Here is a 12,221-nt window from a genome sequence, read left to right as displayed (position 1 = left end):
TTTGTGAACTGCTTAGAGGTTTTCTTACAGTTAAGTGGTATATATATTTTTATTAAGTAAGGTAGGGCTAGGAATGCCCGTTGCCTAAACTCATAGGGATCAGTGTAAACAATCCTGAGTTAGATGGACCAGTGGTCTCCCTCAGTATAAGGGAGCTTCACCTTTTCCTTCCTAAGGCATAACTTTTATTGGTTGGATTTTGAATATTTTATCTTACTACAAAAGTGCTCTTATGTTCATTTTTTTTTGCTTTAAATATCTCAATAGTACTTTTCCCCCTCCTCTAGAATGGAGAACACCCATCTCACCAAGTCCATGTTATAAAGAATATGCCTCAGATGGCCAACTTTGTGTACAACATGTATATGCACATGATACAGAATACACGCCAGCACAGACAGGTAAATATTACTGAAAGTTGAGAAAGTGTACTTTTTAAAATTGGGAATTCTTTGAGTGAAAGCACTCTTAATAAATCTTTGATAACAAGTAAGTTAGTAAATGTCTGACCTTTTCCTTTGAACTTGCAAAAGCAGTGTTTCTGAAATCTGTCATATGATTGGTTTCATACCTTCAGCATTAATTTGAGTCTTCATAACAATTTCAAACCTATTTTTGTAAAACAGGATGATAAGGCCTTACCACTGCCTTGATGTCCTCATGTTTAGCAAAACAAAAAAAAGCATTCATTTGGAAGTCTGGCTGATTATGTTGATATAAATCTGGATAGTTTTCTGAGGTAGGGGGCGGTCTTAAAATATTCTCTTGGGAGAAAAATAAACCACTTGATGCCATTGATCATCATCCTGTGACATGAAAAACAGCTTTTGCATATTGGTTCTACTGTTCTGCTAGAACGGGCTTGTTGATGTGAACAGGAGTTGCACTGCTACATTCTCTGAAGAACAGTTTGCATGCTCAGTTTATGTTCGAACACTTACAGGCTATAGTACAATGAATGGATAACCTTGTAAGTCCATAACTCATGCAGACTTGCAGCAAATGCTCTGGTATGTATTCTCTGTAGCACTACTGAGATGTTATTTTTACCATCACATTAGTCCATACTTACAAAAAGAATCGAATAACGGTTATCATGCATGGATACCAGCTGCATCGCAGAAGGAGTATCATTTTGTATCCGGCAGCATGAAATATATATTTTTCCAGGAACAAAGGAATCCCTTATTTGAGAGATTCAGCTTTCCTTAATCCCTATAATTAGTCTCCCCAAAATAGCATTTTGGCCACATATTAAGAGATCCAGATATAGTAATTTCAAAGTTTGAGTGTCGTTCTTGAAATCTCTCCTCTCCATGACATGGCTGTCAGAAACATGAGTTAATAGCAGATGCATTTTCAATTTAATAGTGTGCGGAAATGCTAGTGTGAAAGAGCTCATTGGAACAACGAAATGGAATAGTGGAAGAGATGTGGAGGAAGGTGGGTGGGGTTCTCTGCTATCTTTCCAGAGTTGGCAATGGTTTTTTTTATTTTAAAAAGTTCCATTGTTAATTCATAAATACATACAACACATATACCACAATCCAGACAAACAACAATAACAGTGTTTTAATACTAGAATTCTACTGGATATGTCTGGTCTTAGTTGGCCAGAGCAATTCTAACTCAAATTTATACCAGGGTCAGGGGATAAGACCCTGGCAATCAGCCTATAGAATGAGTGCCACATCCACTGCCATGCTGTTTCATTGTGGCAGCATTTTTCTTTTGACTACTGTGAGAAAATTAGTTGTGCCAACTCCAGAGCTAGCAGAGAGCTGTGACATTTTTGTGAGGGTTTGGGGAAAATGAGCAGACTTTGGACGTGGGTTATCCACACATGCACTTTCCCCCTCTCCTTCTGCCAGCAGAACATCTCTGTTTATGTTCTGCTGCCATACCTCCATCTCGTACAACAGAACAACACTCATACAACTTCCCTTGGCATCTCAGGTCACTTTACAGTGCTCCGTAGGGCAACAAACCCAATAAACATTGACATTTTCTTCCCAGTGCTAGTAGAGCCTGTTCAAATGTTATATTGCCTTGTACCTTGAGCAGCAACTCAGGAGTCAGCCACTGTGGTTTTCCCACCTGTCCTTTGTTCCCTGTATTGTCCTTAGAATGTAACATCTGAAGCAAAAGTCTCAAATGGAGTTTCTTGGTTTGAATTCTACTTCCTACATACAATGAAAGGAGGCAGCAGGAATTGTGAACTTCAGGACCTTCCCCCAGTCAGTGTACTGATGGAAGGGGGAGGGTTAACATCTCTAGAGTCTCACAGTGGTGGGATTCCTACTGCAAAAGCACAATTCAGCGAGAAAGTCTAACTCAATGGCAGATATGTAAACTCTCAGGCCATGCATTCTCTTCACAAAAGTACTATAAGTAAAATAACATAATTCTTTACACTGTTCTCATCCCCCACATAGAGTCATTGATTTTTAGAGTTGGAAGGTACCCCAAGTGTCATCTAGTAGTCCACACCCTGCAATGTTGGAATCTCAACTAAAGCATCCATGACAGATGGCCACCCGACCTCTGCTAAACAATCTCCAAGTAAGGAGGTTTCCCAAGGGAGTCCATTCCATTGTCAAACAGCTCTTACTGTCAGAAAGCTATTCCTAATGTTTAGCCAGACTCTCCTTTCTTGTAAATTGAAGCCATTGGTTCAGGACCTACCCTCTGGAGCATGAGAAAACAAGCATCCTCCCTCCTCCATGTGACAGCCCTTAAGACATTTGAACATGGCTATCATATCTCCTCTCAGTCTCCTCTTTACCTGGCTAAACATACCCAATTCCCTTATAAGATTTGATTTCCAGACTGTTTATAATATTGGTCGCCCTCCTCTGCACATGTTTCAGCTTGTCAATATCCTTCTTCATTGTAGTACCCAGAAATGAACACAGTACTATGGGCATGGTTTGACCAAGGCAAAATAGAGCAGGAGTATTACTCAATCAAGACACTGTACTTCTGTTGATACAGCCTAGAATAACATTCACTTGTTTTTTGCTGCTGCATCACACTATTGACATGTTAAGCTTGTGATCTACTAAGACCCCTGGATCCTGTGCAAAGCCTTACATTTGTCCCTATTGAAATTCATTTTGTTAGTTTTGACCCAGTTCTCAAATCTGTTTAATATTGAATCCCGATTCTGTCTACTGCGGCATTAGCTTGACCCAGTTTGGCGTCATCTGAAAATCTGATGATTTCTTCATCAAAGTCATTTATTAAAATGCTGAACAGCAATAGGCCCAGGACAGAACCCTGTTGCACCCCACTTGTCACTTCTTCCTAGTATGATGAGAAACCATTAGTGAATACTCTTTTGGTTTGGTCAGTCAACCAGCTACAAATCCATCTAACAGTTTCTTTTCTGGCCCACATTTTATCAGCTTCTGTGCAAGAATATCATGGGGGACTTTGTCAAAAGCCTTAAGGAAATCAAGAAACACTATGTCCGCAGCATTCCCCTGATCCACCAAGCTTGTAACTCAATCAAAAAAGAAATGAGACTTGGTTTTTTAGAAACCCATGCTGAGTCTTCGTAATCACAGCATCCTTTCTTTCTAAGTGCTCACAAACCAACCATTTAATTATCCATTCTAGGACCAGTCAGTAGTTACCTAGGTGTTCTCCCCCCCCTTTTTTTTTTAAAGATGGGGACAACATTTTCCTACCTCCAGACTGCAGGGACATCACCTGTTCTCCAATAATTCTTAAATATTCTTTTAATAATCAGATTCCTTTATAAGACTTCTGTGAATCACCTCATTTGTAGCTAGCCTTTTTAAAATTGCATCTCTCACTTGTAGAATCTCACGTCAAAGAATATTTTATTACATATCTTATAACCAATGACAGTACGCTATTAAGTAGATTAATTGTAATTATAGTCAGCAAGCAGTACACATGGAATTCTTGAGCAGCAATACCTGTATTCACATGCTGGTACATTATTGAATTGTATTGAAGTCTTCTGATTTAAAATGCCTAGGTTGACCTGAATTGCATTCAAATATGGGTCTGTTCATAAAACAAAAAGCAGGCATTTTCATAATGAATTGTTTAATTTTCTTACTAGCAAAACTTGCTGCCTCCTCCAACACTTGTTGAAGAAATCGAAACACTTCAATCTCAGGAAAGTGAAGAAGTTCAGAGCAAAGATCTTGAAATGGAAACAGAAACTGAAGTCAAACCCACACCAATGGAAACTGCAGAAGAGAAAGTTTTCAATGAGAAACAAAAGGTAGCAGAGGAAATTGAGGAGGAGCATCGGAAAATGCCTGAGCATCCTGGAAGAGACAGTGATAGTGAAGACAGTGAAACTGAAGATGGCACAGAGAAATGAACTTTTCTTTTTCAAGCGGACACACAGAGATGACTAATCATATGTATATCCACGAAACATGTTAGTCGGTAAAACAAGCAACTGTTAACCAAGAGTAAATATTAATGATACTTTTAAGTATCATTTATGACTAACATATCGTTAACAAAGGAGGGTTTTTTTACTTGTATTGTGTATTTAGTAAAGTGGGGTTTTTTATCAATCCTTTGTGTTGCTCCCCTTTTTTGATACTATGTAGTTCAATTTGGAGAGATTTCCAGTCAGGTATTTTCTTTAATCAAATACAATGTAGATAGCTGGGGTGAGCATAGACCACAATATTTGGTCCTTATCCTGATTTGATGCTTTGGAAAAGAACACCAGAGATTGTACAACTTAGCTCAGGGTTGCCCCATTTTTCTGCTAGCAATGGAGTCTTTTATTTGGAAAAGCTTGCGGTCATGTCCTGTACAGTATTTGCATCTGAAGTGGTACACCCCAGGAAGTTTTATCACATGATCTGTTTATAATCGAAGACATATTAATTGTTTCTTTAGCTTGAGGGAGGGATGATGTTATAAGAACATAAACCCTGCTGGGTAAGGCTCTTGACCCATCCAGTCCAGCATCTTGCCAGCCATAAGCTCATAGTTATATGCTTTATTGACTCAGAGCTATTAAAAAACAACAACACTATTTGCAGGTGTTTGGTTTTTTTTTTGGATTTTCTAGATAGCTGGTGATAGTTCTGCTACATCAAAAGAAAACTAAACCAAAAAAAAATCCAAAATCTAATAATTACATTTGCCTTGTGAGGTTCATGACTCTATTCACAACATGGTGTCTTGCAACGCTTTGGTTTGTAGCTAGCGGGAGTAACGGTAGAATAAATTTGAAAAAAGCAAATATGCCTTTGATTTTGATTTCACAGGCAAAATGTTAAATAGATCAGTAAAATTCTACCAGAATAGGTGTTCTAGAATCATTTTCGATTGAGCACCCTTCTTCAAATTTCCAAATTTACAACTGAGAGAAATCATCTTGGCAGATCATTTTACATCTATAAATCCTCTGGACAAGCAGTATGTTTCAAAGTTAACTATCATCCGAATTTCACGTTCTTTGCTGCCAATGTTGTATATTTGCTTGTAAAGTTGCCAATAGGATTGCTTTACAAAAAGATATAGATCATTAAAATAGCATTCAATCTTCAAGCTATATTAGATATATTCCATTAGCCTTGCCTCTGGTGGTGCAGTTTATCCGCATACAAAAATAAGCATAATATTTTTTTCCCTCACAGCGTCAGATATAGGATAGAGATATCTTCAGCTAATGAGAATCAATTTGTTCTCAGTCTTCCTTGCATTGTAAATTGCACAGAATCTACACTTGCTAATTTAGACACTTATTCATTTACATTCTTGAATTGCCTTGCCAGAAGAAAATAAAATTGCTTTGGAAATATGTGGTTCCATAGGTTCCACCATGCACAAAAATAAACTGCAGCTTTTTAACCTGTCACTGAGAGAGACCTAATGGTGCACAGATTAGAGACACTGTGATACAGTTTCATAAAATAACATTCATATGTTTAATCAGGGATGAATGGTACAAGGCCTTCAGGCAACATGTGACCAGCTCAGCTAAGGATCGTCTGCTTTCTAACCTATTTTCTAAAAATATTCTAGTATCTAACAACTTATTTCTGCTGGTTTTTTTTTTAATAAATCCCAACACTGGCAGGAACAGCTGCTGGTAGTTTGTATGTATTTAATGAAGCAACTTGAGATATTTTTGCTCATACTTTAACCTGGTGCCGGGATAAGAGTCTCTGTAGCAAGAGTACATGGCCCAAATGAGTGCAATAAGCAACTGGTGATATTTTGCAGATTCCTTTGGCAATTGGTACCTCTCTTAAAGTGCGGGGGCCTGCTCTTGGACATGCTTTGGGGACACTGAGCTGTGTGAAGGTGCCTGCACTGGCATTTGTCATGCCGGTAAAGTGGGCATATCTTGTGAGGGATATGGGGAAAGTGCCCAAAGGCACCGCTTGGAAACAGGAAATTTTATTACGTGTTTTATAGGTATATCATCTGCTATATAGAATATCCAAAGATGGATCCTAAAATTGAAAACTGGCCCGGTCACCGATGTTCTATCAACCATGGTATTCAGATTACAGGGAACTATGCACCATCCAGGTGGGAAACTGATAATAAAAGTCTTGGCACGTCAATCTTTACTGGAGATAAATGTGACAGGGCCCATTTATCAGCTATAAATTCCTGAATTACCAAGCAGCCGCGTTGGAGCAGTCCTGTTATGCGTCGCAAGGCGCTTCAGCATCCTGCTGCTTAAATTTGACATCTCTGTTGTCAGGAGAGCTATTTTTAGATTGATAGTCTGGGGACATGGAATGTTTACTAATTACTGTACAGGGAAAGGAATGGACTGTGAGGAGGGAGTGCTCCTTTTTAGCATTTCTAAGAGTGTTCTGGTGGCAGGGCAAACTGTTTAAAAGGGACTGAAGCGTTAACAGCAACAGATATCATAACTGAAGTTGCCTCGTTGGCATAAGAAGTTAAGAAATTTTAAATAAAGTAAATAAACTGGTGCACTACATCGGCGATATTTTCTTTTTTGCCAAGTTTCCATTGTGAACAAGGAAGAGAGCCAAAGAGAGTGCACAATCCTATTCGGAATAAGGGAATTTCCCTTAAAAAAAAGGGGAACATTGACAGCTATGCAGTGTGCAGATGGCCACATCCTTGCTTCTTGGTGGATAAGAAGCAAATGTAGTTTTCACCCCAGAGGGGTCCCGTTTACTGCTGCTTTACTTTCTTGTATGTAAGTGAATGGCTGCTGTTTAAGAATGAAATGCTACCCTGAGCCTGTGCTTCATGGAGGTGATGCACCCTGCTAGATCCCTTGAAAAGCTTCCTTTAAACATGCACACTGCTCAGCACAATGCAAGATGTTCTCCTAGTCCACAATAGTGCTGACCTATGTTGCTGGCTTTTTGAGCTCCCTTTACTCCAGTTCTGAACATGCTTGGGTATTGCGGGTTGTATTTAACTAGCTCCTACTCAGAAGAGACCTGCTGAAATTAATGAGCCTAAGTTAGTCGTGTTCATTAACTTTAATGGGCCTACTCTGAGTAGGCCTAATGTTGACTATCATGCTATATATTTTACTTACCTATTTTTATAATAACAATATGTGAACAGCCGCCTCCATTATCCCAGCCAGCATGGGTCAAGGATTCTGGAAGTTGTAGTCCAACATGTGGGGGATGTTCCACTGCTCCACTGTTCCACTGCAAGATAGAACGTCAATGGAGTGTGTTCTTTTCACATATATGGCATATATAATACCAGTGGAGAATGCCCAGTGCTGTCTGGGAATTTTTAGACACCAATAAAGTTTTGTGATTTTTAAATGGATGGTGTAATTTTTGAGTTTGGACTTGTCACTCCAAAAACCAGGTGAAGTCACACCAAAGTCACACTTCGGTCCACCATCTTGATTCAAACTGGCACTTGGCTTCCAATTGGTGACAAAGTCTGCCATCCCGACCTCAGGAACCCTCATGCTGAGTTTGACAATGATATCTGGAGAGGTGACCAAACCTATGCCCCAAAATGGGCAAAATCACGCCAAAATGATATTTTTAGATTGCCATCTTGATACAAAATGGTGGATAGTGTCCAAACATTGTTGAAGGCTGCTGCCCCAACCTCACGAACCCTCATGCTGAATTTGGCAATGCTATCTTGAGCGGAGTCCAAACACACAGAAGGCAGACAGACCATTTTCTAAAATATAAAGTAGATAGATGGGTATGCATCCTTATGTGCACCACATATTAGCACCAGAGAGGTATTCTTAATGGGTATTTCTAGAGTGTCACAAGCAGTTTTTATCTGGAAATGTAATTAGCAGGTAGACATTAGCATGACTAATAATTGAATCTGCATGGGGAAAAAATCCGTTGGGTGCGATGCATGCATGGGATAGATGGTAATTGTTTTGCCTGTTAGCCATGTTTTGCCAAAATTAATTCCTGCCAATATGATGTATGTCTCTGTCTTTAATTCCCCCCATAGTTTTCCTCATTCTAATGGAAGAAAGCTTACCTGAATTCCACACAACCTTCAGTTAGAGCAGCAGCCTTCATCTTTTGGTCCTGTTGCAGCCTGTGTAACTTACAGATGGCTGAAAATTAAGGGATTGTAAAAATGGTTTAATGACTGTTCACTCTCCCATGATTGGGACGCAGGTGGCGCTGTGGGTTAAAGCCTCAGCGCCTAGGACTTGCCGATCGAAAGGTCGGCAGTTCGAATCCCTGCAGCGGGGTGCGCTCCCGCTGCTCGGTCCCAGCGCCTGCCAACCTAGCAGTTCGAAAGCACCTCCGGGTGCAAGTAGATAAATAGGGACCGCTTACTAGCGGGAAGGTAAACGGCGTTTCCGTGTGCGGCTCTGGCTTGCCAGAGCAGCGATGTCACGCTGGCCACGTGACCCGGAAGTGTCTCCGGACAGCGCTGGCCCCTGGCCTCTTAAGTGAGATGGGCGCACAACCCCAGAGTCTGTCAAGACTGGCCCGTACGGGCAGGGGTACCTTTACCTTTACCTTTTACTCTCCCATGACCCTTTAAAGAGAAGTCAAATTGTCACAGTGGGAGAACTTGCCCTTTTAACTGCTGCCATGTTGCATTATAACCTGAAAAAGTGCAGCCAGGTTGACAATAATCTCTGCTTTTGCTATCTTTTTCTTTTTTTGTGGGACTCCTAACTCTAATATTCATCCTTGATAACTACTCACTGAACTATATTCATTCAGTTATAAATACTAATGGACCTAAACAGATTAATTTGGGGGAGTTTATTGTCTTCCCTGTTGTATCTCCACCTTACCTTTTAATATTTTTAGTAATGCGTATACTGTGCCTTCATCTCGTCTCAATTATAAATGCAGGTCAAATTTCATTGGTGAGCCATTTGTCCTAAATTACTCCCTACTCATACAACATTCACCCACTGGCATCCTGTCAGCCTAAACTATGCAATAAAAGGAGGCGTAGACAACAGCTGCTCCTTCTGACTCATCTCTCTCCCAGCCTTACTATAAAGAATGTTACTATAATTTTTTAGATGAAGAGAGTAAGTTTGCTGATGTAGACTTATTAGTAAGAAAACCCGAGGAACAGTGGGTGGCTTCCTATGAGCATGCAAATGTGCTTATCCCCCACCCCCATTGCGTATGCCTACATGTTTTAAAGAAGGTGGCATTTTTGCTGGAGTTGATGCTGAAGCCTCTTGCACACACAGTTTGGAATATATCCAGTTGTTACCTTAACACCTGTATGTTGTTCCAATGCCGCAACAGGCTATTTGTCGGGGGACAGAGGATGAGGTTGGCATGACATCAGGCCCAGCCAGCATGCTTTTAGATGACCCATTGAATCCATTCGCTTCTAAGAGAATGAGAAATTCAATTTCGTGCTCCCTTCAAATAGCTAACCAATGACACCTTCAAGATCCATCCCCTGTTCCTTTGCATTTTTGTTATTGCCTCCCTCATGCCTCCTCTTTGATACAATTGGCTTCTTGCCTGTTTCCTTTCAGGTTGGTCCTAAAAAACAGTTATTGCAGTTTGCTTTTAATTAGGAGTTAATGGTTCTGTTAATGTATGTTGTTTTTAATGGCTGTGAGTTAGGGTTTTGTATTTTATAATGGGATTGCTGGCTTGAGATCAAATGGTTATACATATCTTTCTATATCTTTCTATTTTAGTACCTTAAAATGACATTATTTCATATTTTTACACCACTTTGGAATTTTTTGTGCTTTGAAAGGTGGCTAAGAAGTTTCCAAAAGTAAATAAATCACATATTACCAAATTACACATTTAACATAACTTGTAATCCACTGATATACCAGTTTTTAAGCATTTTGTGAATACAGAACTGTAGTAAAGTCTTATTGAGAAGTAAAGCAGCAAATCTTCATTTAATCTATCACTTAGAATCTGATAAGACATATAGCTTCTTTTAAGAGTTTAAAAGTAAAGGTAAAGGTACCCCTGACCGTTAGGTCCAGTCACGGACGACTTGGGTTGGGTTTATAAGTTTCTACACAAAGCCCTTTAATTTCATCCAATCATATATATAGAAGTATTTCACATTACCCTATCCTAATTGTTGGATACATTTCAGGTTAGTATGCTTACGCAATAAGCACTGGCTGTTTTTGCTGACTAGGCTTTGATTCCCACTGTGTCTGTTATGGCCTTCATATAGGAATACATTGTGTTACACAGAGCTATTGTGCTTTGTAAACCTGTGTGTTTAGCTGTGTGTGTTCTGTGATAAAAATGTTAGCTGCTTCTCTTCCCATGGGAAAGGCCTTTTGCATTCTCAGCAGTTTCAAAGCTTTAGCATTAACAGTTTCAGAGCCTTTTCTCAAAGCAATATAGCGTTTTCTTAAAGCGATATACTATCAATTTTTGTGGCCCTTGGGGTCCTCCCTCAATATCAGACATTATCCTGGCTTCCATATTCTGGACCTCTAAATACTCTAAATAGATTAACAAAACATGAGTTAAGTGTCTAAGACCGCTCTGAACAGGAGGCAACACAGTGGTGAACCAGTCATAGCTGGAAAGTAGGCAGTTTACTAAGGCCACATGTTGTCTTTCCAGTTAAGTGTAGTCCTATACAGAACAGGCTGCCTCATCACATAGCAGACTTAGGAACTTGAAACACACAGCCAGTCCATTTCTAGCTCCAGGTACAAGTCTATCACCTCATCTTCCTCCTAATTCAGATAGTATGGGGTGACAGATAGTCTATGCCTCCACAAGAAGCACAGAAGATGTAGACAAGCCACCTACATTTAAAACAGGACACTATCATTGCCATGTCAACATATTACGGTTAAAGTACTATGAAATTTAGAATTTGGAACCCCTTTGATATTCAAATGGATTGTGATGTGCTCACTAGAATAAGGAGCACCTGGGAATTCTAGTGGGTGTAATAATCTGGGGAAACCCAGCCAGATGGGTATACAATGATAAGTTGTTGTTGTTGGGGTACAAATAATAAATTGTTGTTGTTGTTGTTGGGGTACAAATAATAAATTGTTGTTGTTGTTGCTTGTGTTTTGCTTTGCACTCTGCTTATGTTCTGGAGCTGCTTTACACAAACTCACCGTCCCAGTTTAGATTTCGGAAACATTATTTCATCCAGGAGCGAAAAGGAGTCAGGCACTTCATATGTTCAAAGTCTTGGTCTTTGCCATTCCCAATATGCACCTGACATAGGATATGTAATGAGTGGCAGACCTGAGTCTGTAAATTTCTGAGACTGAATTTGGTGGAAGCATCTCATAAAAAACAGGTGTAGTAAAAGAGTTAATTAGCAGAAATGGATTCTTAATTTGGGGTCCCTACTGAGGCACAAATTGAGGATATATGAACACATTGCCAGATGTGAGGGTGCAAATTGCCTCTCAGAAACATTCTATTCTATTCTATTCTCTATTCACACAATCCTTTTTACGAGTGCTTTGGAAAATATTTCCCTACCTTTCACTTGCATGTCTTTATAAAGAACTTCTGGAGTCAAGACTTTGTCAATGACATTGCAGCAAAACCTTCCTGGAACTCAGCCATGCTGACAAACACAAGCTGCGTTCTAGGATCTTTAAAGAGAGAGCACTAGAATATCATTCTACAGTGCCTTTTCATTCCAGCTTCTCTGTGGTAGAATGAGAGCAGGTTTAAAACACTAAACTGGAATGTTACTGCCAAGGCGTGAGTGCATTTTCAGACTGAAATGTGCAGTTCTGCAACCTTCTTATGCTATTCTGTAAT

The 12,221-nt window shown here is 39.7% G+C and overlaps 1 protein-coding gene and 1 long non-coding RNA gene across 2 annotated transcripts in view; one reads left to right on the top strand and one right to left on the bottom strand.

Moving 5' to 3' along the window:
- The window catches only part of AQR (aquarius intron-binding spliceosomal factor), a 52,786-nt gene extending 48,221 nt beyond the window's left edge, over window positions 1-4,565 (top strand). Inside the window, exons 34-35 of the mRNA XM_081886456.1 lie at window positions 288-401; window positions 4,097-4,565. Coding sequence (XP_081742582.1) covers window positions 288-401; window positions 4,097-4,363 — 381 coding nt within the window. The 3' untranslated portion in view covers window positions 4,364-4,565. The remainder of the gene's footprint in view (window positions 1-287; window positions 402-4,096) is intronic.
- The window catches only part of LOC309356618, a 34,136-nt gene extending 21,978 nt beyond the window's left edge, over window positions 1-12,158 (bottom strand). The window contains exon 1 of the long non-coding RNA XR_014162876.1: window positions 11,934-12,158. This is a non-coding gene — a long non-coding RNA (uncharacterized lncRNA). The remainder of the gene's footprint in view (window positions 1-11,933) is intronic.
- Between the last annotated feature and the right edge of the window lie 63 nt (window positions 12,159-12,221).

The sequence above is a fragment of the Podarcis melisellensis genome, assembly GCF_964234715.1.
Source record: "Podarcis melisellensis genome assembly, chromosome: 1".
NCBI classification, from domain to species: domain Eukaryota; kingdom Metazoa; phylum Chordata; class Lepidosauria; order Squamata; family Lacertidae; genus Podarcis; species Podarcis melisellensis.
Note: the sequence above shows the minus strand (reverse complement) of the source record. Positions and strands in the feature narration are given on the sequence as shown.